Raw genomic sequence first — 27,970 nt, forward strand, 5'->3', positions numbered from 1 at the left:
CAGGCCGCATCTCGCCTCCAAAGAAGGTGTTCAGGGGCCAGAGCCTGGCAGGGGCAGCGTCAAGGAAAATCCACCCATGTTTTGGAGCTTGAACTTGATGGATGCCCAGCACCTCGCTGCAAGGCAGCACCGATGGGCACCCAGCACCTCGCTGCAAGGCAGCACCGACGGGTACCCAGCACCTCGCTGCAAGGCAGCACCGACATGTTGGGCTCTTGCTACAGCCCCACTCTCCTACCCCGGTCGGCGGTGGCGATGAACCGGCCCAAGGGGCTCCAGGCCACGGTGCTGAGGGCGGTGCTGCGGCAGGGACCTGGCGATGGGGCTGCGCTCAGCCCCATGGCAGTGCAGGACCTGCGCAGAGCCTGGCAATGGGGGTGTTTCGGGGCTTGCCTGGATCCCCGACGCGGTGCCCGGGGGCGATCCGGGCATCCTGCCGCTGGCAATGCCCCTGTGCAGCCACTTCAGCCCCCCAGGATGCGTGCGCAAGCATGTCAAAAGCATGCACATGCAAGTGTGTAAGAGCATGCACGTGTGTGTTGAGAGCATGTACATGAAAGTGTGTAAGAGCATGTGTGTGTTGAGAGCATGCACGTGCAAGCATGCAAGAGCACACAAGTGCATGTCAAGAGCAAGCACGTGCACGTGTGGCGAGAGCATTTTGGCCAGGTGGTGGCCAAACCTGGCATGGTGCTGCGAGGCTCATCGCCACGCAGCATCCGCAGCCGAGCAAGAAACCCACAGTCCAGCCAGAACCGCTCCCACGCGACCCGGGCCGGCCCTGACCTGGTTCCCCTCTTGCTTTTAACATCCTCGCTCGGGCAAACGCGCAGCTCGGAGCCGGGCCCGCGGCGCCGCACGCTTGCTGGGCCGCCGGCCGGGGCGAGCGGCTCTGCCGGGCTGGAGCCGGCGCTAGGGGGGTGGGAGGGGGGCGGCTCCTTGCACGCCTTGCCTTGCACACCTCACCTTGCACATGTTGCACGCCTCCCACGGAGGCAAGGGCAGGCAGAGGTGACTTTCCCAGCGTTGACCCAGCCGCCCGCTCCTGGCAGTGGGACCCAGGCGTGGAGGCTCGCGGGGACCGTGGGGACCGTCACTGCCCATGCCTTGGCCCTCCCCTTGGGGCTCATTTTTTCACAAACGTTTCTCCTGCTAAAGCCTTGCTGTGGGAGGTTGCTTCAGCAGAGCAGCATTTCCTGAACGAGCCAATATATACGTATATATGTGGATAAATATTTACTGTGCTAGAAATGGAAGCAGCGCGGAGTAGTCATTTCTCAAGCACTGGGGCAGAGCTCCGGTCACGCGAGCCGATTGCGGCTGCTCGGAGGAACAACCAGCCGGGGAGCGTCTGATGGAGATGCCGTTAATAACGGCGAGGCATTTTGGGAGGCGGTAGCGGGGCCCGTGCGTCTCTGGGTGGCAGGAGGAACCGCGGGGGAAAGGCAGCAGAAGCAACGGGGCTGCCTGCGTTCCTACCTGCATCCCACATCCTGCATCCATCCTGCATCCCGCATCCCACATCCAGCCTGCATCCCACATCCAGCCTGCATCCCATATCCTGCATCCCACATCCTGCATCCATCCTGGATCCCACGTCCCGCATCCCGCATCCATCCCAAATCCTGCATGTCACATCCTGCATCCCACATCCATCCTTTGCATCCTGCATCCAGCCTGCATCCCGCATCCCATATCCTGCATCCCACATCCTGCATCCATCCTGCATCCCACATCCCGCATCTTGCAATCATCCCAAATCCCGCATGTCAGATCCTGCATCCCACATCCATCCTTTGCATCCTGCATCCAGCCTGCATCCCGCATCCCACATGCACCCTGCATCCCGCATCCCATATCCTGCATCCATCCCAAATCCTGCATCCCAAATACCACATCCCACATCCTGCATCCATCCTCCTCCTGCACACTGCATCCCACATCCCTCCCACATCCTGCATGCCACATGCCACACACTGCGTGCTGAATCCTGCACCCTGCATCCCATATCCTTCATCCTGCCCCCTGCATCCCAGATCCTGCATCCCACACACCCCTATGCCACATCCCACATGCTGCATTCCGCATGCCGCATCCTGCACCCTGCACGCCACATGCTACATCATGCATCCATCCTGCATCCCGCATGCCGTATGCTGCACGCGACACACGGAGCGAGCCGCCACGGGGAGCTCCACGTACGAAATTTATTAGGAAAACCCAAATCGAACAACAACAAAAAAAGAAAACCATCGTGTTCCCGCCAGGCTCCCCCTCCGCAGCGCCGGGGGGAAGGCAGGAAGCCAACAACCAGCGCCACGGGAAGCGGAGGCGGAAAAGCCGGGAAAGGCGGCGCCCGTCCGCACCGCCCGCCGGGCGCATCCGTCCCGGCGGCTCCAGGCGCTCTGCGGTGTCTCCAGGGGATATGTACAGGGGCACGGGAGAGGGAAGCAAAATGCACCTGCCCGCAAACCTGCCCGGGCGCCGAACGCCGGGAAGCGCCGCGGGAACGCTGCACCCATCCCTGCACGCTCCCGCGGCGTGCCGGGAAAGCCGGAGCCGCTCCGGAGCGTGGGGAGCGGGCGCGGGGGGGTAGTCCACCGGGTTGGTCTTCACTGGCTTTTTCCTATTGGGGTCGGGGGGGGTTCTGCCTTCCAGACCTGCCGTCCTTCTCCTCCTGGCTCCCGGGGCTTGGGGAACGCGGGGAGAAGCCGCCGCCGGGGCGCGCAGCGGGCAGCGACGCGGGGTCCGGCCGGGGGCTTGGGCGAAGCGTCTCTCTCTAAAGGCAACTCAGAGTAGGTAAGGCAAAATGCAAACAGTTTGGTTTGTTCCCCAGTTAGCATCTCGGCTTTGGAGCCTCCCGCTGCTTCCGCACGCGCACGGGCGGGCGCCAGGACACGCTGCGGGACACGCACAGCTTGTGGCTTAAAGAGGGAAAGGAGAGAGGGAGCGCCCCCCTCTCCGCAGCCCCAATCCGGGGTGGGGGGGACGACCCACCCCGGGAAGCAGCGCTTTGACACGTTTCTGCCGTGACGATCGCCTTGCCCGGCGCTTTCACGCTTCGCGGCCGGTTTCGGAGCGCCCCGGCGGCGACCTTGCTCCCGGCGCTGCCGTGGAGCTCAGCACCGGCCCTCTTCCTCGGCTCCGTTTCGGTAAACCCGGCTACACTGAGCTGCTTGCGGGGCCTTGTCCTGCGCAGGGCCCCACCACAACCCCACGGGGATCTCAGGTGGCTTTGGCCATCTCATCAAAGCCATCTCAGGCGGCTTTGGTCGTGCAGACCTATGATTTCAGATGGTGCCATGCATATGGCTCAAGGGGGCCCAAGGGCTGCTTGCTGTGATGCCCTCAGCAGAGCCCCAGGGCTGGCGGGACCGTGGGCAGCTGGTGGGGTCCATGCACGATAGTCATGGGGCTGGAGGGACCACAGGCAGCTATTGAGGTCCATGCGTGATGGTCAGTAGGGGCTGGAGGGACTCATGGCAGCCATCAGGGTCCATGTGTGATGGTCAGTGGGACTGCAGGGACTGTAGGCAGCTGTCAGGGTCCATGTGTGGTGGTCAGTGGGACTGCAGGAACCACGGGCAGCCATCACAGTTCATGTGTGGTGGTTAGAGGGGCTGGAGAGACTGTGGGCAGCTGCCAGGGTGCATGCATGGTGGTTGGTGGGGCTGGAGGGACCGCAGCTGGCTGTCAGGGTTCATGTGTGGTGATTGGTGGGACTGGAGGGACTGCACAGTGGTCATGGGGTTGGAGGGTCCATGGGCAGCCATCAGGGTCCATGTGTGATGGTCAGTAGGGGCTGGAGGGACTACTGGCAGCTGTCGGGGCCCATGCATGGCGGTCCGTGGGGCTGCAGGAACTGTTGGGCAGCTGTCAGGGTCCATATGTGGTGACTGGTGGGGCCGGAGAAACTGTTGGCAGCTCCCAGGGTCAATGTATGGTGGTTGATGGGGTCAGAAAGACTGCTGGTAGCCATCAGGGTCCATGTGTGGTGGTTGGTGGGACTGGAGGGACTGCTGGCAGCTGTCAGGTCCACGTGTGATGGTCGGTGGGAGTGGAGGGACAGGCGGCAGCCATCAGAGTCCATGCATGGTATTCGGTGGGGCTGGAGGGACTGGTGACAACCATCAGGGTCCATGCGTGGTGGTTGGTGGGACTAGAGGGACACAAGCAGCTGGCCAGGTCTTTGTGTGGTGATCAAGAGGGCCAGAGGGACAACAGGTGGCTGTGGGATCCTTGCACAGCAGTAAGTAGGGCTGGAGGGACTGCGGACAGCTGGCAGGGTCTGTGCATGGTAGTCAGTAGAGCTGGAGGGATGTGAGCGGCTGGTGGGACCCATGCATGACCATCAAGACGGTCAGAGGGACTGTGGGTGGCCAGTAGGATCAATGCCTGGTGGGTAGTGGGGATGGCTGAACCATGCATGGCCATCAGGGTCCATGTATGGCGGTCGGTGGGGCTGGTAGAACCACATGTGGCCATCAGGTCCATGTACGATGGTTGGTGGGGCTGGCAGCACCGCAGGTGGCTGGTGGGGTCCATGCCTGGTGGTCAGCGGGGCTGTTGGGACCGCGGGCAGCCAGTGGGGTCTCTGCACGGTGGTCAGTAGGGCCAGAGGGATACGAGAGGGTGGTGGCATCCATGCATGGCGGTCAGTGGGGCCAGCAGGACCGCGGGTGGCTGGCAAAGTCTGGGAGCTGGCGGGGACGGGACCCGCTGTGGACCCTAGTCCTGGGCGTCCCCCCAGAACAGTCCCCAGGGGGTGCAGAGCGGCAGCCCACTGCCCACGCAGCGTTGTGCCCCACGGCTTGGGGACGAGCCCAAGGGACAGACGTCTTGGGTGGCCCCAGGTGCCTTCTTGCATCCTCTGGCCAGACTCATCCTGCTTCTCCAGTCCCGGTCCTGCCCTTCCTCTGCCCCTTCACCCTCCTGGCTGCACCGAAGCCGTAACTTCGTCCCCGGGGCGGTCCGAGGGCACCGAGGGGTTGGGGGTCTCCACCTCGGCGCAGAGCGAGGGCACCCGGCTGCCTCGGGGCGGGCGACGCCTGCAGCTCTGCCGGCGGGGGACGAGCCGGCGGCTGCGCCCGGGGCGAGAAGCAGTCCGGAGAGAGCCGCTGCCGCCCGGATCGGGTTGCACCGCGCCGGAGCGGGAGGAAAAGAAATAAAAAAAAAGGGAGAAGGGGGCGGGGGGGGGGAGCGGCAGGGTCGGGGCTGGGGCTCCGCTTCGCCCCCCCGCCGCCGCCCTCACTCGGCCCCCGACTCGGGGAGCCCCTCGGCGTCCAGGCAGCCGTTCAGCTGGGCGCCCGCGCCGCCGGGGCCCTGCGGCTCGTACTCCTCGTCCAGGAAGTCCAGGGAGTTGTTGCTGGGCAAGCCGCGGATGGTGAACTTGTGGGACACCTTGGTCCACTGCTCCCGGTTGCTGGCCACCCTCTCGTAGAGCTCGGCGGCCTTGGGGAAGAGGTCCTGCAGCAGCCTGCGGGACGGGCACCCCTCAGCCCGCGGCCCGCGCCGTCCGGCTGCCCCGCTCCGGCCCCAGCCCCACGGCGGGAGACCCCCCCCCCCCCCAGTGCCTGGGGTCACCCAGCAGCGCCCAAGCCCACTCCGCTTCATCCAGGGATGCTCCAGCCTGCAACCCCACCAAGGGGGGCCCTGTGGGGCTGGCAGTGCCCGGGGGGCACAAATGCATGGGGTCGGCAGCGGGGAAGAGGGGCAGGGGGGCAAAGGAGTGCGCCGAGGGAGGGTGACACGGCCTCTGCGCGCTGTGGCAGCACCCCTTGCACCCGCGCTGCTGCAGCACCCCCGAAGACCCCGAACGAAGGGGCAGGAGGGAGCGGCACTGGGTGCCCGGGACTGCCCTGGGCAGCCCACGGCCGATGCGAGAGGACGGGGGACGCCCGGGGGAGCGCGGGAGCCCCCCGCCGGCACGGGCCCCCGCCAGGGCACTCACTTGTAGATGGGCATCGCGATGTGCTCCATGAAGCTGATCTGCAGCTCGGGGATGTAGGCTTTCTCCCGGTCCATCATCTCCAGCGGGCGGTTGCCCATGGCCTTCTCCTGCGGCGCCGGCGCAGCGGGGCTCAGCACCCGCCGAGCCTGGTCCACGTCCGCAGCCACCCGCCCCATCCGCGTCCCTCGGGGCGCACCGAGCTCCCCGAGGCTGCGGCCGCAGCCCCACGCTGGGACGGGGACACCGCGCTACGTACCAGATCTCCCTGGGAGAAGAACTCCTTGTAGATGAGCTCCTGCGGGGGAGAGGCTGTCAGCACCGGGGGCTGCCGCCGGTGGCCCCATCCCGCCGTGGGGGCATGCAGACCCCACAGCGTACTCACCGCGATCTTCCTGGTGGTCTTCCAGCCCTTGGTCTGGTCCGAGAGGTCGCAGGACGTCATGAGCAGGCACAGCAGCAGGCTGTGGTGCTGCTTGTTCTTGGGGTCGTAGCCGACTGCCGGGCAAGCAGAGGGCACGGTTCGGGTGGGCGAAGGGGCCCCGTAGCCTGCTCTGCCCCTCACCACCCGCATGAGGGCTTTGGGGACACCCGGGACCCGCAGTGTCACATCCCAGTCCCCAGGCCAGCACATCTTGCAGACCCGCTGCCCATGGGGCTGGAGGAGACCCAGTAGCGATGCCCGCTGCAGCCCTGGGCCCTCGCGGCCCAGCTTCACCTTCTGCCATCTTCTGGAGGTCCTTGAAGATCCGCAGGTGGTGGGCCAGGTCCGTGGCCAGGATGATGTCCCTCATGAGGTCCAGCATGCGCTGGTAGTCCTGCAGGGGCAGATGACATGGCCAGCGTGACCAGCTCGGTGCCTCCGTCAGCCCCGGGCACCCGAGGAGCCCGCTGCACCGTGCCCGGTGGGAAGCGGAGCCGGAGTGGGACAAAGGCCGGCGCGTCGCCCCCAGGGATCCGTCCGGGGACCTTGCCCCGACAGCAGCAACGTGCAGGCCTTGCAGCGTGGCACGGGGGGTCCCGGGGAAGCCGAGGTCCCGCCGGTGGCCCACTCACCTTGCGGGAGAAGTGGTCGAAGATGTTGCAGCCCTGGCTGTTGAGGATGGCGATGGCCTGGGCGAAGTGGTGCCTCTGCGGGAGAAGCGGGGCTGGGGGAGCCGGCGGCGGTGCGGGATGTGGCCGGAGCCACGGAGCCCGCCGGGAGCCCCCCCACACCAACGCAGGCAGCCACCTGCCACCCGCCCCACCGGGCCCCCTCCCACCCTCACCTCCATGACGGAGCCCTCTGAGCTGTACAGCGCTGCCAGGACGGATTTCTGCAAGACAGAGCAGTCGGGCTCAACGTGCAGCCCTGCCCCAGCGTTTCCCCCACCCAGCCAGACGCCCACCCCGACCAGGGGCTCGCGCCGTCCCCTCTCTTCTCGCAACCAGGGCTCACCGAAGCCACCTGGAAGGAGTTGTTGGTGCCTCTGTGGTCCAGGTCATGGCACATGCAGGAGATGAAGAGGGCAAAGATCTCGATGTCTCTGCAGGGTGGAGGGGGAGAGGTCGGAGCGGGGGCCACGGCAGGGGGCAAGGGGGCAGCCCGGCTGCAGGACCAGGCTGAGGATGAGGACGGGGGCACCTTACTCCAGGTAGTTGACCAGCTCGAGGTTCTTGTAGAGCAGGTAGCAGAAGTGGGAGACGGAGAAGGCGTGCATCCAGTTGTGGTATGGTGGGTCGCGGTAGCCCTTCTTCACCATCAGGCAGAACCTGGACGCGGCAGGGCTGGCGGTGAGGAGGGGACGCGGGGCCCACGGGCATGTCCCCTCCATGTCCTCCAAAGGTGCGTGGCCATCCCCAGCTGGCCATGGGTACGCGAGTGCAGCTGCAGCGTAGCGCCCCCGTGTACAACCCAGGTATTTGGGGAAACTGAGGCACGGGGCCATGGGACATGCCCAAGGCCACACAGCAAGTCAGTGGCAGAGCAAGGATGAGGACTTGGGCACCCTGATTCCTTCCTGTGCCATTAGCTAGTGCCTTGGGGACATATATCATGAGGAACATGAGATCCCCCTCCCAATGGCATCCCAATAAAGGCCACCCACCGGGTGAGCGTCTGGCGGTCCATCTTGTAGGTGTTGATGAAGTTCATGTCCTGCAGCATGCTCAGGATGGCCTGCAGAGGGGATGGCAGGCACAGGGTGATGGCTCGGGCGCCAAGGGGGCCTCTGCCCAGCAGGCAGGGAGGTGGCCTGGCCGCAGCAGCCGGCCCCACTGCTGCAGCTCCCCCAGCAGCCTGCTCCTCATGCCAGGATAGGTGAGGCGACCAAGGGCATGCAGGGTGCTGGTGGCTCCTCCTTGCCTAGCCCTGGAACACCAGCGCTCACCATGGAGGTGTCGTCCTCGGGGAGCGAGCGTGGCGTGTAGGTGAAGCTGTCGAAGTTGGGGTCAATGGCTGACACGGGCTGGATGCCCTCGCTGAGTAGTTTGGTGTATTCATCATCGGAGACCTACAAGACGGGACAAGAGCCTTCACCAGCAGCCCGCAGAGCTGTTCCTGGGCCATTTCAGCCTCAAAACCTCCCTTTGGGTTTTGGCTGGTTCGAGACTGGCCCAGAGCTCTGGTTGCTTGATGTCCACCTACATCCCCTGAGATGCACACATCCCTGAGGTGGAGCCCAAGCCAGCTCATCATCTTGTGTAGAAGCAGCTTGCCCACCCTGCCCCAGATCCTCGTCCTTGTCCCAGTGCCAGTCCTGGCCCATTGCGACGGCTCACCTTCATGTGATACATCATCATCTCATTGGCCAAGTGGCTGCGGTACTGCGCCTCATTCACCTTCTTGTAGAGGAGGGACTGCCGGGGTGGGAGTGAGGTGTGAGCATGACAGGGGGTGACAACGGCCCGCCAGAGCTCCATCCAGAGATGGGCCCTCTTCTTCCCATCGCCTGCCCGTGACGGAGACAGGCTCTCCTCTCCCATTGACCATGATGGAGATAGGTCGTCCTCTCCCCATCATCCGAGACAGAGATGGGCTCTCCTCTTCCCATTACCCATGATAGAGATGGGCTCTCCTCTCCCAATTGCCTACTCATGATGGAGATGGGCTCTCCTCCGCCCATCACCTGCCCATGGTGGAGACAGGCTCTGCTCTCCCCATTGCCCACCCAAGATGGAGACGGGCTCTCCTCTCCCCATCACCTGGGACAGAGACAGGCTCTTCTCTCTCCATTGCCCACTCAGGTGGGAGCACTGGGGAGCCAGAGGTGTCCCCAGCACTTACGTGGGCAATGCTGATACCACAGTAGATGGAGAAAGCAGTGGCCAGATCCTCATCAAACTTGCTGAACCAGGGTCCATTGATCTTGTTGACCAGCTCTGCAACGCCAATGACCTCTAGGACCAGAGTGGGACAGTCAGAGGGGTCACCTCAGCCCCCAAGTCCCCTGTGCACTGACCCAGCCAGGACCAAACACCACGCCCCGACTCACCCTGGTTCTCATCCTTGATGGGGAAGCAGAGGATATTCCTGGTGCGAAAGCCAGTGCTGTCGTCCACACCACGGTAGAAGAGCGGGTGGGAGTAGGCATCCTTGATGTTAAGGATCTTGCCGGTGGTGGCCACATGCCCGGCGATGCCCTGGTCTGCGGGGATGCGGATCTCATAGCTCTGCAGGCAAGGAGAGGCTCCAAGCTCAGGGTGGCCCCACGCAAGGCAAGAGCCCTCCCCAAATGCCCAGCCTCTGGCATCATGCTGCATCTCATCCCTGGAGCTGCCCACACCCAGCTCACCTCATCGTCCACCACACCACCATCAAACACCTTGGCCACGAGCTCATGGCTGAGCCGGTCCAGCAGGAACACAGAGCATCTGCAAGAGAGGTCACAGGTACTCACGGCATGCCCAAGGGCATCGAGGCCTCTCACTCAGCTGTGACACCCAGCCCTGACCCCTGGGGAGCCAGGAGCCACTCACATCTCAGCATTGCTGAGGTTTCGGGCTTCTGTGATGATCTCCTGGAGCAGAACGGACACATCGTCTGTGATGGGAAGAAAAGCCATCAGTGGTGGGGCCCGGGGCGTGTGCTGAGCAGCGCTGGGGCTCTGCAGTAGGGAGCAGCAGGCAGGGAAGCTCCTGCTGCTGGCACCGCCCGGCTCATGTGTGATGAAGTGGTGGGTTCCCAGAGCACGCACGTGTGTGTGTGTGTGCGCTTGTATTTGTGGCACAGCACGTGTGAGTGTGCAGCAAGGTACACAACGCAGCACTGTGCTTGTGCGTGCGGCCCAAGCTGCACCTGGGCATGCACATATGCAACAGTGTGCATGCGTGCACACGCATTTCTAAGTGCGTGCAAGGCTCTGTGTTCACGCAACGAGTGCGTGGGTGCGTGCAGGTGTACCCAAGTGCACTCAATGTTGTGTGTGCACGTGCACGAGTGTGCGTGTGGAAGTGCATGCATGCACGGCACGCATGCGCGCACATTCCCCCTCCCATCACCAGCCCCCAGGACCAGGTGTCCCCCAGCCTGGAGACAGGGGACGGGTGATGGCCCGAGAAGCAGCAGGCGACGGGGGGACCGAGCCACCTACCCAAGTGCGTGAACAGGTTCTTCGCCACCTGCAGCAGGGCCTGGTGGGGACAGAGAGGACACTGTTAGCAACCAGCATGGGCCCGAGGATGACCAGAGCAGGGTGGGTAGAGGTCCATGCTAGGGTGCCACAGGGCTTTGTGGGCAGTTGGCAGCCGGCCTGGAGACGCAGGTGTCTGGGCTCCCGTGCCGCATGCCAGCCCCTCTTGCTGCTGGAAGGAGGGGGACAACCCAGAGTGAAGCTGATGGGGCTGGACACTGGGGTGACATCTCAGCCACTGCCAGCAGCTCCTTTGTAAGGAGGGTGCCCGGGGGTGCGCAGCTCAGCTGGGAGGGTGCTGGGGCTGGGAGGGTGCCGGGGGCGCCCGCTGGGGTCTCACCTGGCACTCACACTTGAGCTTCTGCTCCTTCTGGAAGGCCAGCGTGCTGGTGAGCACCGTGGAGGTGTAGCAGAAGCAGTGCTGGATCTTGTGCTCGTCTGCCTCCGTGTAGCTGCAGGGCGAGAGCAGGGCTGGGACATGGGTGCCCGCACGGCACCCCACGGCCAGACCCCACGCGCCCCACGCTCACCTCTCGCCACCCAGCTTGTTGAAGGCGCAGGCCAGGGCCACCACCTGCGCAGTGGCCCGGCTGGTGACAGGGACGCAGAGCATGGAGGTGACCTCGAAGCCCAGCATGTTGTTCAGCTGCTTGTGCTCCTCCTGCAGGGAGGAAGAGTGAGCAGGGCCATGGGGTGCAGGGGCCGTGGGGCGCCGGGACTGTAGGGTGCTGGGGCTGTGGGGCACCAGGATCAGGGGTTACTAGGGCTGTTGGGTGCCAGGACTGTGGGGTGCTGGAGTTTGTGGGGTGCTGGGTCCATGAGATGCTGGGGCTGTGGGGTGCTGGAGCTGGGGGGGGGGGGCTGGGACCATGGGAGTGCCATGGCTGTGGTTTGCCATGGCTATGGGGTTTTCAGGCTATGGAGTGCCAGGACAGTGGGGTGCAAAGGCTGTGAGGTGATGAGGCCATGGGGGACCAAGGCTGTAGAGTGTCAGGGCTATAGGTTATTGGGGCTATGTGGTGCCATGGCAATGGGGTGCTAAGCTGCGGGGTCATGAGGCCATGGGGTGATGGGGCCACGGGATGATGGGGCCATGGGGTGCCAAGGCTGTGGGATGATGAGGCCATGGGGTGATGAGGCCATGGGATGATGGGGCCATGGGGTGCCAAGGCTGTGGGATGATGAGGCCATGGGGTGATGAGGCCATGGGATGACAGGGCCATGGGGTGCCAAGGCTGTGGGGTACCAGGGCTTAGGGTGTCAGGGCCATGGGCTGTGAGGGCATTGGGGCGTCGGGGCTGTGGGGTGTCGAGGCTGTGGGGTGCCAGGCACAGGGTGGCCTGTGCTGGTCAGGGAGCTGGGTGGCAGGGACACCACCAATACCCAGCTCTGCTCCGCGACCGGGGCGTGGACACCCACCACGCTGATGTCCTGCAGGGTGATGGGCTTCTTGTCCTCCACGACCTGCCCCAGGCGCCCGAAGGTGAGCTGTGGACACAGAGGAGCCGGCTGAGGGGACCCCAGAGCATCGCCCCGAGGAAGGCCAGGGCGGGGTGGGGAGGACACAGCTGCACAGGGCCACCCCGGAGCCAGCAGCACCCGCCAGAGCTGGTCCAGAAGCAGTTGAACCAGGATGGTGAGTCCGGATGCAGCTGAGCACCCACGTGCACATGGGTCCCCGTCCCCAGGGGTGCCCGGACGCCCCTCCACCCCCATGCACATGTGGGTCCCCGTCCCTGGAGGGTGCCCGGACACCCCTCCACCCCCATGCACATGCGGGTCCCCGTCCCTGGAGGGTGCCCTTGTGCCCATCTGTCCCCGCTGCGACAGCTTACGGAAAAGCTGATCTCCTCCTCGAGGACGCGGTCGCCCACCACCTGGGGAGAGGGGCGGTGAGCGGCGGGGCGGCGAGCGGGGCGCCCCAGCCCCCCGGCCCGGCCCGGCGCTCCCCACCTGGCAGAAGAGCTGGTGGTTGTCCTCGGAGACGAGCAGCAGGCAGCAGCACAGCGACTGGGTCTCCTGCTTCAGCTGGGGAGAGGCGCCGCGGTCAGCGCGAGCCGGGCAGCGGTTTGCCGGCACGCCGTCCCGAGAGGCCATCGCGGGGGCGGTGTCCTGCCAGGACACTTGGAGACTACTGATGGTTAGGGCAAGGCTGTTCACTCTGGACACTACTGAGGGTTGCATAAAGAATGCGTGAGAGCAAGAGGACAACCTGTGGGGTCAAGATAACTAGTTCTGCTTCTATTGTCTGAGTTTGCAAGGTCAGAGTGAGGCTGTTAACTCTGGAGACTACTGAGGGCTAAAACAAGGCTGTTCACTCTGGACACTACTGATGGCTGTGCAGTTGATGCTTGAGGGAGTTCTTTGCTTTCTTTTTTTTTCTGGTGGAGCAGGGTAAGGGCCAGCGCCGTGCTTGGGTGAAGCCCCCCGGGCTGAGCCCCACGAGCAGAGCCGGCGCGGGAGCCGGGTGGCTACTCACGTAGTTGATGACCTTGAGCTGGAGCGAGGCGGCATCCAGGTCGTACAGCTCACCTGCGGGAAGGTGGGACTGTGAGCGCGGGGTCCCTCCGGCACCCGCCAGCACGGCCCTGCCCGGCGCCCCGCTGCCCTCACCGCAGAGCTGCAGGATCTTGCGGTCCAGCTCGCTGTAGCCGCTGGTGGCCGCCGTCTCGGGCTTGGCCAGGGAGGTCTGGGAGGAGCTGGTGGAGAGGCTGACCCGGGGCCAGGGCTGCAGCTTCTGCAGGGCCTGCACCCGCCCGTACGCCACGAGGGTCTGCAAGGCGCCCCGCGTCAGCCCGCGGCCCCCGAGCTCGCCCGGCCGAGCGCCGCGCCGCGCCGGGCCCCGCGCGGCGTCCGGCTCCTGCCGCGGGCCGAGCGTCACTCACGTGTCTCTCCAGCGCGCGCAGGTTCTGCTCGTCCGCCTCGCTCAGGGGGCCGCAGTGCACCTGCCCGGGGGGTGCACGCAATGAGGGCCCAGGCGTCCGGGCGCTGCCGCCCGCCCGCAGCCCCCCCGGCCTCCCCAGGCGTTCCGGGTCCCCGAGGCGGACGGGCGAGCGCCTCCGGGGCCGGGGGGGCCCGCACTCACCAGGATGACGCACACCACGGCCCCGCTGTCCTTGTCCACCAGCGGCACGGCGAGCACTGCGAGCCGAGGGAGCGGGGCAGCCGTGAGCAGCACCACCCCCCGTCTGTCCGTCCGTCCGTCCGTGCATGCCCCCGCCCCTCTTCCTCATCCTCCCGTCTGCCCGCCCGCCCCAGCCACCCATAGATCCATCGGCCCTTGCATCCTTCAGCCCATCCCTCCGTCCGTCCGTTCATCTCTCCACCCCCTCATCCCGCAGCTCATTCTCCGCCCGTTAACCTGGCTGCCTCCCTGTCCCCCGACCCATCCGTCCCCCCACCCTCTGCCCAGCCGTCCCACATCTGTGCATCCACCTCTGCCCAGCCTGCCCACGCCCACCCACCTCCACACCTACTTGTCCCCCACGTGTCCATCAGTCCAGCTGCCCACACACCCTCACGCCCGCCCATCCCTCACCCCCCCATGCAGGCATCCACCCACCTGTATGAGCTGTCATCCCTCACCCACCAACCTTTATGCCCACCTGTCCCTCACCCCTCCATGCACACAACTGTCCACCCACCTGTATGCTTTCTTGTCCTCCACCAGCCACCCACCTGTATGTCCTCCAATATGCCCCCCATCCATCCATCCATCTACCCCCATCCACCCACCCACCCATCCATCCATCCATCCCCCATCCCCTATCCACCCACCCACCCACCCATCCATCCACCCACCCACCCACCCACCCAACCATCCATCCAGCCTTCTACCCACTAATCCATCCACTCACCTACCCAACCATCCATCCACCCACCCATCCATCCACCCACCCATCCACTTTTTCATCCATCCAGTACCCATCCATCCACATTCATCCATTCATCTTCTCATCCACCCACCAAGCTTGGAGCCCATCCATTCACCCATCCCCCACCCATCCACCCACCCACTAATCCATCCACCCATCCACCCACCCACCCACCCATCCATCCATCCACCCATCCATCCTCCCACCCATCCATCCACTGATCCACCCACCCATCCATCCACCACCCATCCGTCCACACATTCATTCATTCACCTACTCATCCATCCACCAACCTTGGAGCCCATCCATCCATTCACCCACCCATGCGTCCACCCACCCCTAAGTCGACCGATCTGTCCACCCACTCCCAAGCCCACCCATGCATGCAGGCTCATACCCAGCTGCCTCCATCCCTGTACCCACGCCCCCCTTGGCACGGTGGCACCCACCTTGCGTGCCGGGGGCCAGGGGCGCTGCCAGGGGCCCCAGCTGCTGCCCCGGCAGCTCGGCAGGCAGCAGCCCCCCGCATTCGAGCCGCTTCTGCCTCCGCACCGCATCTCTGCAGGGAGACGGGCCGGGCGCCCTTGAGCCCGCGCGCTGGCACCCGGCACCCCGCGCTTCCCGGGCGCTGCACCCTCGGGGAGCCACCGGCACGCAGAGCCCAGGGCAGGGCCGGGGCCAAGCCAGGGCCCTCCGAGCCCCATCCTGCCCTCGGCCACCCCGAGCGGCTGGACGCCATCCCCGCTGCCGCGCCGGGCCCCTGCGCCGGCGGCACCGTGGCGGCACCGCGCGCGGCTTTGGTACCGCGGCACAAGGTCGCCAGTGCCGACGGAGGGCCAGCGCCTGTGCACGTGGGGTGTGTGTGCATGCGTGCGTGTGCATGCACGCATGTGTGTGTGTGTGTGTGTTCAAAGGCAGGCCAGGTGTGCGTGAGCACCTGTGCATGAGTGTGTGTGTGTGTGTGCATGCATGAGTGTGTGTGTGTGTGTGCATGCATGGGCGGGCAGGGTGTGCATGAGCACCTGTGCATGCAGGGGGTGCGTGCATGCATGTGCATGCATCCGCAGGCAAGCAGGGTGTGCATGAGCACGTGTGCATGGGCGTGCGTGTGTGCAAGTACGTGCGTGCGTGTGCACCCCGCTCTGCAGCGCCCCGGCTGGGATAACCGGCTTTCCTCCACCTCTCAAACAGCTTCCAAATGCTCTTTTTGCACATTTTTTAAGCTCAATTCCCATTTCCATCCGCCTGCCAGCCCTGACCGAGAAAGGCAGATGCAGCACGAGCCGCTCGCCAGTCTGAGCAAAGCCGGGAAGCGAAAGGATTAAACCGGCGAACACACACGTGTCTCGGCCGGGGCAGCTGCTGCCGGCCCAGCGGACACCCAGCACATGCCAAAAGCGGCCGGCAAAAATCGATGCCGCTTGCAGCAAGCAACCGGCGCCAAGTGCAGATCCCGTCGGCAAGCCCGGCTTTGCCTGCGGCTCGCCCCAGCCCCGGGCTCAGGCCCCGGCGGGTGCCCACGGCCCCGTGTTTGCCAGGCCGGGCAGCGAGTCTCCCGTGCACGATGGGGAGGGAACACGCTCAGACACCGATGGGAGAAGTGAGGCAGGGGCAAGCAGGCTCCACAAGGCTCCGAGGAAGTCGCGTGGGAAATAAATCACAGCCTTTTCCCTTCGCCTTTCACCCCTTCTGCCTTGCCCGGATGGACCCCGAGACCCCATGGCGCAGCTGACGTGCAGTGTTTGGAGGGCAGAGGACAAGGTGCAGCACGCAATGTACAGCGTGCAAGGTGCAGCGTGCAGCGTGCCAGGTGCAACATGCAGCGTGCGGCACGCAAGGTGCAGCGTGCCAGGTGCAACGTGCAGGTTGCAGCGCGCCGGGCGCAGCGTGTGGGGCGACGGCACCGTCGGGACTTGCAGCGAAGGGGGGACCGGGCGCCTTCGGGAAGCACGGAGGCGCAGGGCCCGGCCCGGCTTACCTGAGCTTGCCCTCGGGCGGCAGCTCGTGGGGGGGGTCGTGGCACGTCAGCCGCGTTTCGCCCTCCAGCAGGTAGACGTAGACGTGCTCCTGGAGGGAGGCAGTGGCTCAGGCGCAGGAAGAGCCCGGCGGGGGCCCGCGGGCGCTCGCTCCCGTTGGACGGGTCGTGCTGCGCGGGGCAGCGGGGCGGGCGGGGCGTGAGGCGAGTGGGGGCAGCGGGGCGGGTGCCTGTCTCCCCCCCCCCCCGATCCCATGCAAGGGGCCCCAGAGAGCCCGGCTGGCACACGCTCGCACATGCAATCACTGCACACATGTGTGCTCCTGCACAACACACACATGCACACACACACACATGCATGCAGACATGCATGCACAAGCCTGCATGCACACACTTGCACCTGCACACACGCGTGCTCCTACAGAACAAATGCATGCACATACACACACATGCAGATGGGCATGCACACGCCTGCATGCACAGATTGCACAAGCATGCACCTGCACACTTGCAGGCACCTACACAACACACGCATGCACACCCACACATGCAGATGGGCATGCACACACCTGCGTGCGCACACTTGCACCAGCACACACGTGTGCTCCTACACAACACATGCACACACACATGCATGCACTCCGCATGCAGACACGCATACTCACACCGGCATGCGCATGCTGGTGCCAGCGTGCCCACAAAGCCAGCGATTCCCCCCAAACACAGCCGCCCCCAGCCCCGGCCCCACGTACCACTCGGGGCAGCACGGCGACGAGGGCATCGCGCAGGGCCTGGCGCAGGCTGGCACCGTCCAGCGCAGCGCCCAGGCTGAGCAGCGCGTCCTGCGGAGAGAGCGGGCGGCGGGTCAGCGGGGAAACTGAGGCAGGGGCAGCGCGGGCACACGGAGGGACGGGCACCGAGGCAGGGGCACCGTGGGGACAGCGGGGTGGGGGCATGACAGGGGACACTGGGGCAGGGCACCGCGGCGACAACAGGGCAGGGGCACCGTGGGGACACGGGGGACAGGGGCACGGGGAGATACTGGGGCAGAGGCACTGCAGGGACATGGGGGCAGGGGCACCATGGGGACACTGGGGTGGGGGCACTGGGGAACACCAGGGCAAGGGCACCGCGGGGACACTGGGGTGGGGGCACAGGGGGACACCAGGGCAGGGGCATGCGGAGACACTGGGGTGGGGGCACTGTGGGGACAAGGGGGCAGGGGCACAGGGGGACACGTGGGCAGGGGAACAGGGGGACACCAGGGCAGGGGCACTGCGGGGACACAGGGGCAGGGGTACCATGGGGACAGCGGGGCGGGGGCCACCCCAGCGCCTGCACCGGCCACCCCAGTGCCTGCACCAGCCACCGCAGCGCCTGCACCGGCCACCCCAGCGCCTGCACCGGCCACCCCAGTGCCTGCACCAACCACCGCAGCGCCTGCACCGGCCACCCCAGCACCTGCACCGGCCACCCCAGCGCCTGCCCCGGCCACCCCAGCACCTGCACCGGCCACCCCAGTGCCTGCACCAACCACCGCAGCACCTGCACCGGCCACCCCAGCGCCTGCACCGGCCACCCCAGTGCCTGCACCAACCACCGCAGCGCCTGCACCGGCCACCCCAGCACCTGCACCGGCCACCCCAGTGCCTGCACCAACCACCGCAGCACCTGCACCGGCCACCCCAGTGCCTGCACCAACCACCGCAGCGCCTGCACCGGCCACCCCAGCGCCTGCCCCGGCCACCCCAGTGCCTGCACCGGCCACCCCAGCGCCTGCACCAACCACCCCATCACCTGCACCAACCACCCCAGTGCCTGCACCAGCCACCCCAACGCCTGCACCAGTCACCCCATCACCTGCACCGGCCACCCCATCACCTGCACCAGCCACCCCATCACTTGCCCCGGCCACCCCAGCGCCTGCCCCGGCCACCCCAGTGCCTGCATAGCCACGGCGGTGCCGGTGCCCTGCTGACTTGCAGCCTGCACTGCCGCGGAGCCGGCCGCCCCGGCTTGATTCACTGTCGCGGGCCAGAGCGTTGGCCCGCGTGGGATTTTCGCGCCCCTTTAGTTCCCTGCCGATGCCTTTGCATTAATAAAAACGACCTTCGCCCACTGCTGCCGTCCGGACCGCCAGCATCGAGCACCAGCGGGGAACTGCAAACAGCATGGCGGGGGGGGGGGGTGCCAGAAACCGGTCTGGTGTAAATTAAGGGTTTTTAGAGCCACCCTCGGGCCCTCGGGCAGCGGCAGCCCCCACGAAGCGCCCCGGCGTCGGGCTCGGCTTGGAGGGGGGAGGCATCCGCAGGCAGTCGCATCCCCCCAAACCGGCAGACATCCCGGCTGTGGCTCCTCTGCTGGGCCCCTCGCCCCACGCCACGCCGAGGACCCCGGCGTCGGGGCCGCTTAGGTGTAGACCCACAGCACCTTCACCCAGGAAAAGCACTTAAAAGCGGGAGGGGGGGCCAAGATTGAGGGTGTCGGGCTGCTCCAGGCAGCCACAGAAGCACAGAGTCGGTGGGTTGGGAGACACCTTAAAGATCGTCTCACCCAACCCTCTGTGCAAGCAGGGTCACCAGGAGCAGGCTGCCCAGGACAGCTTTGGGGGGTTGGACTAGATGATCTCCAGGGGACCCTCCCAGCCCCAACCATTCTGCGATTCTGTGACCATGCCCAGTCGGGTTTCAGTACTTCCAAGGACGGCGACGCCACAACTTCTCTGGGCAGCCTGTCCCAGTGCTCCGCACAGTGAAGAAGTGATTTATACTTGTCACACAACCATCTCCTGTGTTTCAGTTTGCACCCATTGCCTCTTGTCCTATCACATGGGACAACTGAGAAGTCTGGCCCCATCCCCTTGACACCCTCCCTTCAGGTACTTGTACACATTGATCAGATCCCCCCTCAGTCTGCTCTTCCCCAGGCTGAACAGGCCCAGCTCTCGCAGCCGTTCCTCACAGGGCAGGTGCTCCAGCCCTCTCATCATCTTTGTAGCCCTACACTGGACTCTCTCCAGTAGCTCCATGTCTCTCTTGGACTGGGGAGCCCAGAACTGGACGCAGTACTCGAGATGAGGCCTCCCCAGGGCTGAGGAGAGGGGCAGCATCACCTCCCTCGACCTCATGGCAACAGTCTTCCCAATGCACCCCAGGAGACCATTGGCCTCTTGGCCACAAGGGCACATTGCTGGCTCATGGTCAACTTGTCATCCACCAGCACTCCCAGGTCCTTCTCTGCAGAGCTGCTCTCTAGCAGGTCAGCCCCCAGCTTGTACTGGTCCACAGGGTTATTTCTCCCCAGGTGCAGGACCCTGCACTTGCCCTTGTTGAACCTCAGGAGGTTCCTCTCCACCCAGCTCTCCAGCCTGTCCAGGTCCCTCTGAATGGCAGCACACCCCTCGGGTGTGTCAGCCACTCCTCCCCATTTTGTGTCACCTGTGAGGCTGCTGAGGATGCATCTGCCCCGTTTATGAACAAGCTGAATAGTTTTGGCCCCGGTATTGACCCCTGGGGGACACCACTAGCTACTGGCCTCCAACTAGGCTTTGTGCTGTTGATCACAACCCCCTGTCCGTCATCCTCCAGCCACTTCTCAGCCCACCTCACTGCCTGTCCACCCAGCCCCGCGCATCCTCAGCTTCCCCCGAGGACCTTACGGGAGACAGTGCCGAAAGCCTCGAGGAACCCAAGGTCCCCTGGGCATCTAGTGCAGTCCTGGCGCCTCCCGGGAGAGGCCGAGGGGCGGGAAATTCCCGCCACACTCTCGCCCGCGCCGCCGCAAATCATCTTGGGGGAAGACGAACTTCTGGGGCAGGACGGCGAGAGCTCGGAGAGGAACGTAACGACGCGGCCGCGGCTTGCTGGAACCATCCGAGAAGCCACCGGGGACGGGCAGCCCGGCGGGGCACCGCTCCTCCGCCGCGGCAGCCCGGGGCGATCCGCGCGGCCGGGGCGGCTCGGCGTCGGCGCCCCGGCGTGCCGGCGGAGCCCTTCCGGCCGACGACAGCGGCTCTGGCTGTTATTCCAACAGGGCTGCGTCTCCGGTCGCGTAGTCACACTGGAGACACATGCACTGTAGAATACAGCCAGGCCTCGGCGCGGCGTCCGTCCCTCGCGGCGCCCGGCTCCGTCCCGCCCGGACAGGTGCCGCGCGGCGGCACGGCAGCTGCCCGCCGCCTGCTCTCCGAAGCCCGGGAATGCGGTTCCCGGGGAGCGGCGCGGAGCAGGAGGCTGGAAAAGAAAAAAAGCAGTGAGGAGCTAAAAAAAGCCCCCGGGGCGGCGGCGAGGGTTAATGAACCGCGACGAGCTCCACGGCGCGGCCCTCGCCTCGGCTGGAGCGGAGCGAGAGCCCAGCGGCGGCACCCCGGCCCACCTCCGCCGCCCCGGGCACGGCGGCCACGGGTGCCCATCCAGACCCGGGTGCTGGGTGCACGCTGCGGCTCTGTGTGTCCATCCAGGCATGACCCGGGTGCTGGGTGCACGCTGCGGCCCCGCGTGTCCATCCAGACACCACCCAGGTGCTGAGTACACGCTGTGGCTCTGGGTGCCCGTCCAGACATGGGTGCTGGGTGTGTGCTGTAGTTTTGGGTGTCCATCCAGACATGGGTGCTGGGTGCATGCTGTGGCTCTGGGCGTCTATCCATACATGGGTGCTGGGTGTGTGCTGTGGTTCTGGGTGTCCATCCAGACATGGGTGCTGGGTGCACACTGCAGCTCTGGGTGCCTGTCCAGACACAGGTGCTGGGTGTATGCTGCAGCTCTGGGTGTCCAGCCGGACACGGGTGCCGGGTGCACGCTGCGGCTCTGGGTGTCCATCCAGACATGGGTGCTGGGTGCATGCTGTGGCTCTGGGCATCTATCCATACATGGGTGCTGGGTGTGTGCTGTGGTTCTGGGTGTCCATCCAGACATGGGTGCTGGGTGCACACTGCGGCTCTGGGTGTCCGTCCAGACATGGGTGCTGGGTGTGTGCTCGGGTTCTGGGTTTCCATCCAGACTTGGGTGCTGGGTGCATGCTGGGGTTCTGGGTGTCCGTCCAGACACGGGTGCTGGGTGCACGCTGCATCTCTGGGTGCCTGTCCAGACGCGGGTGCTGGGCGCCAGCCATGTCTCTGACTGCCACTGGCTGCTCTGCCCGGCTGCCCTCGGTGCACACTGAGGCTCTGGGCGTCCATCCAGACCAGGGTGCTGGGTGCACGCTGCGGCTCTGGGTGTCCATCCGGACATGGGTGCTGGGTGCACGCTGTGGCTCTGGGTGCCCGTCCAGACGCGGGTGCTGGGCGCCGGCCGTGTCTCCGACTGCCGCCGGCTGCTGCGCCCGGCCGCTCCGGGGCTGCAGTCCGCAGCTGGCCGCGGCCCTGCGGCTTTGCCGGTTCGGCAGAGCCGCCTCGGCCCAGCTGCGCTGCTGCAAACTCCCTCCTGCCCCCGCGCAAAACCCCCTGGATGCAGCTGGGGCCGAGCGCTGCCGCGTCCCGGCTGCTCCCGGCCCCGGCCGGCGCGGGGGACCGTGGGGCCGCGGCGGCGGCGGCTCCGGCTCCCCGTCCGCCCGAGCCCTCCCGGCGCGCCGAGCGAGGCGCGACGCCGGGGCCGAATCTGCCGCAATATATCACGGCGGAGCCAGCGCGTGATTAATGAGCCCATTCATCTCCGCGCAGCAAGCAAGCGTCGGCGCCCGGCGCCCGCCCGGCGCCCGCCCCGCGCCGCGGCACGCTCCCCCGTGCCGCCCTCGCCACCGCTTGCAGGGCGCCGAGCTCGCTGTGCGCCCCGGGGCCCGCTCCCGCGCTGCGCGGCCGGGACCCCTTCCCGGCCGCCCCGGCCCGGTGGCTCCCAGCTGCGCTCACCACCCCCCCCCCTTCCCGGCGCCTCCGGGCGCGCTCGTGTGTTTATGAAATGCAGGAATCTCATCCCGGGCCGCTTCCGCTCCGGAAAGCCTCCTCTCACGCCCGCCACGGGGCCGGAGGACGAGCACCTGGGTCCCCCGGCTGCCCGCGCCGGCGGCCGGGGACGCGGCGAGGTGGGAGCCCAGGCACCGCCGGGAAATGAATCATTCTCCAGCCGAGCGTTCAGCCCAGCTTTCCCGTGAAGGCCGAGAAAAGATCGCTTGACAAACGCAGCCCTTGGAGCTGCTCGCAGCCCGGATACGTTTCCCTTCGCCGCACGCTTTGCCCCGGGGTCGCGGAGCGGTGCGCGGGAGGGGGGTGTGCGGGACGGCCCCCGGCTCGCTCTGACGGCCCCTGGCTCGCTCCAACGTGGGCACGCGGGGAGCCGCGGGACAGGCCCCCAGTTTGCTCCAACGTGGGCACGCGTGGGGAGGTGCAGGATGGGCCCCAGCTCGATCCAACGGGCCCCAGCTCACTCTGACACAGGCACGCGGGGAGGCGCGGGACGGGCCCCAGCCTGCTCCAATGTGGGCACACGGGGAGGCGCGGGACGGGCTCCAGCCTGCTCCAACGTGGGCACACGGGGAGGTGCGGGACGGGCCCCAGCCCGCTCCAACGTGGGCACACGGGGAGGTGCGGGACGGGCCCCCAGCCCGCTCCGACGTGGGCACACGGGGAGGCGCGGGACGGGCCCCAGCCTGCTCCAACGTGGGCACACGGGGAGGTGCGGGACGGGCCCCAGCCCGCTCCAACGTGGGCACACGGGGAGGCGCGGGACGAGCCCCAGCCTGCTCCAATGTGGGCACACGGGGAGGCGCGGGACGGGCCCCAGCCCGCTCCAACGTGGGCACACGGGGAGGTGCGGGACGGGCCCCAGCCCGCTCCAACGTGGGCACACGGGGAGGCGCGGGACGGGCTCCAGCTCGCTCCGACGTGGGCACACGGGGAGGCGCGGGACGGGCCCCCAGCTCGCTCCAACGTGGGCACACGGGGAGGCGCGGGACGGGCCCCAGCCCGCTCCAACGTGGGCACACGGGGAGGTGCGGGACGGGCCCCAGCCTGCTCCAACATGGGCACACGGGGAGGCGCGGGACGGGCTCCAGCTCGCTCCGACGTGGGCACACGGGGAGGCGCGGGACGGGCCCCAGCCTGCTCCAACGTGGGCACACGGGGAGGCGCGGGACGGGCCCCAGCCCGCTCCAACGTGGGCACACGGGGAGGCGCGGGACGGGCCCCCAGCTCGCTCCAACGTGGGCACACGGGGAGGTGCGGGACGGGCCCCAGCCTGCTCCAATGTGGGCACACGGGGAGGCGCGGGACGGGCCCCCAGCTCGCTCCAACGTGGGCACACGGGGAGGCGCGGGACGGGCCCCAGCCTGCTCCAACGTGGGCACACGGGGAGGTGCGGGACGGGCCCCAGCCTGCTCCAACGTGGGCACACGGGGAGGCGCGGGACGGGCCCCAGCCCGCTCCAACGTGGGCACACGGGGAGGTGCGGGACGGGCCCCAGCCCGCTCCAACGTGGGCACACGGGGAGGCGCGGGACGGGCCCCAGCCTGCTCCAACGTGGGCACACGGGGAGGTGCGGGACGGGCCCCCAGCCTGCTCCAACGTGGGCACACGGGGAGGTGCGGGACGGGCCCCAGCCTGCTCCAACGTGGGCACACGGGGAGGCGCGGGACGGGCCCCAGCCCGCTCCAACGTGGGCACACGGGCAGGCGCGGGACGGGCCCCAGCCTGCTCCAACGTGGGCACACGGGGAGGCGCGGGACGGGCCCCAGCCTGCTCCAATGTGGGCACACGGGGAGGCGCGGGACGGGCCCCAGCCTGCTCCAATGTGGGCACACGGGGAGGCGCGGGACGGGCCCCAGCCCGCTCCAACGTGGGCACACGGGGAGGTGCGGGACGGGCCCCCAGCCCGCTCCAACCTGGGCACACGGGGAGGTGTGGGACGGGCCCCCAGCCCGCTCCAACGTGGGCACGCAGGGAGGCGCGGGACGGGCCCCAGCCCGCTCCGACGTGGGCACACGGGGAGGTGCGGGACGAGCCCCAGCCTGCTCCAATGTGGGCACACGGGGAGGCGCGGGACGGGCCCCAGCCCGCTCCAACGTGGGCACACGGGGAGGTGCGGGACGGGCCCCAGCCTGCTCCAACGTGGGCACACGGGGAGGCGCGGGACGGGCCCCAGCCCGCTCCAACGTGGGCACACGGGGAGGTGCGGGACGGGCCCCAGCCCGCTCCAACGTGGGCACACGGGGAGGCGCGGGACGGGCCCCAGCCCGCTCCAACGTGGGCACACGGGGAGGCGCGGGACGGGCCCCAGCCCGCTCCAATGTGGGCACACGGGGAGGCGCGGGACGGGCCCCAGCCCGCTCCAACGTGGGCACACGGGGAGGCGCGGGACGGGCCCCAGCCCGCTCCAACGTGGGCACACGGTGAGGTGCGGGACGGGCCCCAGCCTGCTCCAACGTGGGCACACGGTGAGGCGCGGGACGGGCCCCAGCCCGCTCCAACGTGGGCACACGGGGAGGCGCAGGACGGGCCCCAGCCCGCTCCAACGTGGGCACACGGGGAGGTGCGGGACGGGCCCCAGCCTGCTCCAACGTGGGCACACGGGGAGGTGCGGGACGGGCCCCCAGCTCGCTCCAACGTGGGCACACGGGGAGGTGCGGGACGGGCCCCAGCCTGCTCCAACGTGGGCACACGGGGAGGTGCGGGACGGGCCCCAGCCCGCTCCAACGTGGGCACACGGGGAGGTGTGGGACGGGCCCCAGCCCGCTCCAACGTGGGCACACGGGGAGGCGCAGGACGGCCCCCAGGCCGCTCCAATGTGGGCACACGGGGAGGCGCAGGACAGGCCCCCAGGCCGCTCCAACGTGGGCACACGGGGAGGTGCAGGACAGGCCCCAGCCCGCTCCAACGTGGGCACACGGGGAGGTGCAGGACAGGCCCCAGCTCGCTCCGACGTGGGCACACGGGGAGGTGTGGGACGGCCCCCAGCCCGCTCCAACGTGGGCACGCGGGGAGGCGCAGGACGGGCCCCAGCCCGCTCCAACGTGGGCACACGGGGAGGCGCGGGACGGGCCCCAGCCCGCTCCAACGTGGGCACACGGGGAGGCGCAGGACGGGCCCCAGCCTGCTCCAACGTGGGCACACGGGGAGGCGCGGGACGGGCCCCAGCCCGCTCCAACGTGGGCACACGGGGAGGCGCGGGACGGGCCCCCAGCCCGCTCCAACGTGGGCACACGGGGAGGCGCAGGACGGGCCCCCAGCCCGCTCCAACGTGGGCACACGGGGAGGCGCGGGACGGGCCCCAGCCCGCTCCGACGTGGGCACATGGGGAGGTGTGGGACGGGCCCCGCGCTATCTCCCTCAGCGCGTTAGCCAGGGTGCATCGGCCCCTGCGTGCGCAGTCTCGTCGCGGATGAGGACGGACACCAGCCGCTCCGGGCGGCTTCGCTCCCGGCGGCGAGCTGCCCAAATTGAGTGTCCCCCCCCACCCGCAGCCCGAGCTGGCTTAGCTTCAGCTTCCAGCCTCTGGATCGCGTTACGCTTTTGGCTGACAAGCAAAAGCAAATCGCATTTGTGTCCGCGCCGCCGCTGGCTGGCTGCAATCCGGGACGCAGCCGCCGCTGCGGAGCCGCCTGCCGGCCCCCGGCTGCCCGCTCCTCCCTGCCCCTCAGCCACGGGGCCGCCCGGCATCCCGCATCCGGCAGGGATTTGCAGCGTGGGGCTGCCCGGCACCTCCCTCGGGAAAAGGGCCCAGCCGGCGCGGCGCAAGAGGGGAAACTGAGGCACGGCGCAGGGCCGCGACTCCCGCCTGGGGCTAGCGGCGGGGCGGAGCAGGGCCCCACTGCCCCGCAGCCGGCGCTTCGCCTCCGCTCCCAGCCAGCTCTCCCCCAGCCCAAGCTACATTGCTGAAGCCTCTGCAGCCGCCCCGCCAGCGCCCGGCTTGGGCTCCCCGGTGACATTTAATCTAATCGGGCAGCAACAACCTGTAACCTGAGGTAGCCCCTTAATTACCTCATCTTTTATATCGGGATAATGACTGTAAACGGGAAGGAAACACTTCTGGGATATCTCTGCTCTCCTGATGTTATTTTGCCCTGGGTCCTGTTGCAGCAGATAAATGAGGCACTCGGCACCGCTGGCAGCTGCACGAGGGCAGCCGGCAGGCACGACGTGCAGCTTCGGGCATGGTGCGTGCCTCCAGGCACGGCGCACGGCTCCGGGCACGTCGCACGGCTCCGGGCACAGCGTGCAGCTCCGGGCATGGTGCGTGCCTACAGGCACAGCGCACGGCTCCGGGCACGGCGCACGGCTCCGGGCACGGCGTGTAACTCTGGGCATGGTGCGTGCCTCCAGGCACAGCGCGCGGCTCCAGGCACGGCACACGGCTCCGGGCACGGCGCACGGCTCCGGGCACAGCGTGCAGCTCCGGGCATGGTGCGTGCCTACAGGCATGGCGCACGGCTCCGGGCACGGCGCACAGCTCCGGGCACGGCGTGCAGCTCCGGGCATGGTGCGTGCCTCCAGGCACGGCGCACGGCTCCGGGCATGGCGCACGGCTCCGGGCACGACGTGCAGCTCCGGGCATGGTGCGTGCCTACAGGCACGGCACGCGGCTCTGGGCACGGCACACGGCTCTGGGCACAGCGCACAGCTCTAGGCACGACGTGCAGCTCCGGGCATGGTGCGTGCCTCCAGGCACGGAGCGCGGCTCCGGGCACAGCGTGCAGCTCTGGGCATGGTGCGTGCCTCCAGGCACGGCACACGGCTCCAGGCACGGCACACAGCTCCAGGCACAACGTGCAGCTCTGGGCATGGTGCGTGCCTCCAGGCACGGTGCACAGCTCCAGGCACAGCATGCAGCTCTGGGCACGGCGCATGGCTCCAGGCATGGTGTGTGCCTCCAGGCATGCCATATGCCTCCAGGCACAGTGCACAGCTCCGGGCACAGCATGCAGCTCCGGGCACGGCGCACGGCTCTGGGCACAGCGCACAGCTCTGGGCACAGCACACGGGTCAGGGTACGGCGCACAGCTCCAGGCACGGCGCACGGCTCCAGGCATAGTGTGTGGCTCTGGGTATTGCGCATGGCTCCAGGCATGGCGCACGGCTCCAGGCACGGTGCACAGATCTGGGCACGGTGCACGGCTCCAGGTATGGCGCACGGCTCCAGGTATGGTGCACGGCTCCAGGCATGGTGCACGGCTCCGGGCATGGCACACATGGCTCTGGGTATGGCGCATGGCTCTGGGTATGGTGCACACGGCTCCGGGCACGGCGCACGGCTCTGGGCATGGCTCATGGCTCCAGGCATGGCGCACGGCTCCAGGCACGGTGCACAGATCTGGGCACGGTGCATGGCTCCAGGTATGGCGCACGGCTCCAGGTATGGTGCACGGCTCCAGGTATGGTGCACGGCTCCAGGCATGGTGCATGGCTCCGGGCATGGCACACATGGCTCTGGGTATGGTGCATGGCTCTGGGTATGGTGCACACGGCTCCGGGCATGGCGCACGGCTCTGGGCATGGCTCATGGCTTCGGGCATGGCGCACAGCTCCAGGCACGGTGCACGGATCTGGGCATGGTGCACGGCTCCGGGTATGGCGCACGGCTCCGGGCATGGTGTATGGCTCTGGGTATGGTGCTCCCGTGGGATTTGGGAACTGTGGATA

General features: G+C 67.4%; 1 protein-coding gene across 2 annotated transcripts in view; it reads right to left on the reverse strand.

Annotated features, from left to right (window-relative positions):
* Positions 1-2,193: 2,193 nt before the first annotated feature.
* Positions 2,194-27,970, reverse strand: part of PDE2A (phosphodiesterase 2A) — a 30,943-nt gene continuing 5,166 nt past the window's right edge. For both annotated transcript variants that reach the window (XM_062567492.1, XM_062567493.1), the window contains exons 2-30: positions 17,160-17,249; positions 16,411-16,499; positions 14,882-14,991; positions 13,643-13,698; positions 13,443-13,502; positions 13,171-13,330; positions 13,037-13,089; positions 12,511-12,585; positions 12,393-12,434; positions 11,977-12,045; positions 11,088-11,218; positions 10,898-11,009; positions 10,519-10,558; positions 9,905-9,968; positions 9,721-9,799; positions 9,421-9,598; positions 9,213-9,325; positions 8,708-8,785; positions 8,317-8,439; positions 8,035-8,105; positions 7,577-7,699; positions 7,386-7,473; positions 7,216-7,263; positions 7,004-7,078; positions 6,666-6,765; positions 6,333-6,445; positions 6,207-6,245; positions 5,951-6,057; positions 2,194-5,476 (exon numbers count right to left, since the gene is read on the reverse strand). In XM_062567492.1, coding sequence (XP_062423476.1) covers positions 5,248-5,476; positions 5,951-6,057; positions 6,207-6,245; positions 6,333-6,445; positions 6,666-6,765; positions 7,004-7,078; positions 7,216-7,263; positions 7,386-7,473; positions 7,577-7,699; positions 8,035-8,105; positions 8,317-8,439; positions 8,708-8,785; positions 9,213-9,325; positions 9,421-9,598; positions 9,721-9,799; positions 9,905-9,968; positions 10,519-10,558; positions 10,898-11,009; positions 11,088-11,218; positions 11,977-12,045; positions 12,393-12,434; positions 12,511-12,585; positions 13,037-13,089; positions 13,171-13,330; positions 13,443-13,502; positions 13,643-13,698; positions 14,882-14,991; positions 16,411-16,499; positions 17,160-17,249 — 2,715 coding nt within the window. In that variant the 3' untranslated portion in view covers positions 2,194-5,247. The remainder of the gene's footprint in view (positions 5,477-5,950; positions 6,058-6,206; positions 6,246-6,332; positions 6,446-6,665; positions 6,766-7,003; positions 7,079-7,215; positions 7,264-7,385; positions 7,474-7,576; positions 7,700-8,034; positions 8,106-8,316; positions 8,440-8,707; positions 8,786-9,212; positions 9,326-9,420; positions 9,599-9,720; positions 9,800-9,904; positions 9,969-10,518; positions 10,559-10,897; positions 11,010-11,087; positions 11,219-11,976; positions 12,046-12,392; positions 12,435-12,510; positions 12,586-13,036; positions 13,090-13,170; positions 13,331-13,442; positions 13,503-13,642; positions 13,699-14,881; positions 14,992-16,410; positions 16,500-17,159; positions 17,250-27,970) is intronic.

This window comes from Rhea pennata, chromosome 1 (assembly GCF_028389875.1).
Source record: "Rhea pennata isolate bPtePen1 chromosome 1, bPtePen1.pri, whole genome shotgun sequence".
NCBI lineage: Eukaryota > Metazoa > Chordata > Aves > Rheiformes > Rheidae > Rhea > Rhea pennata.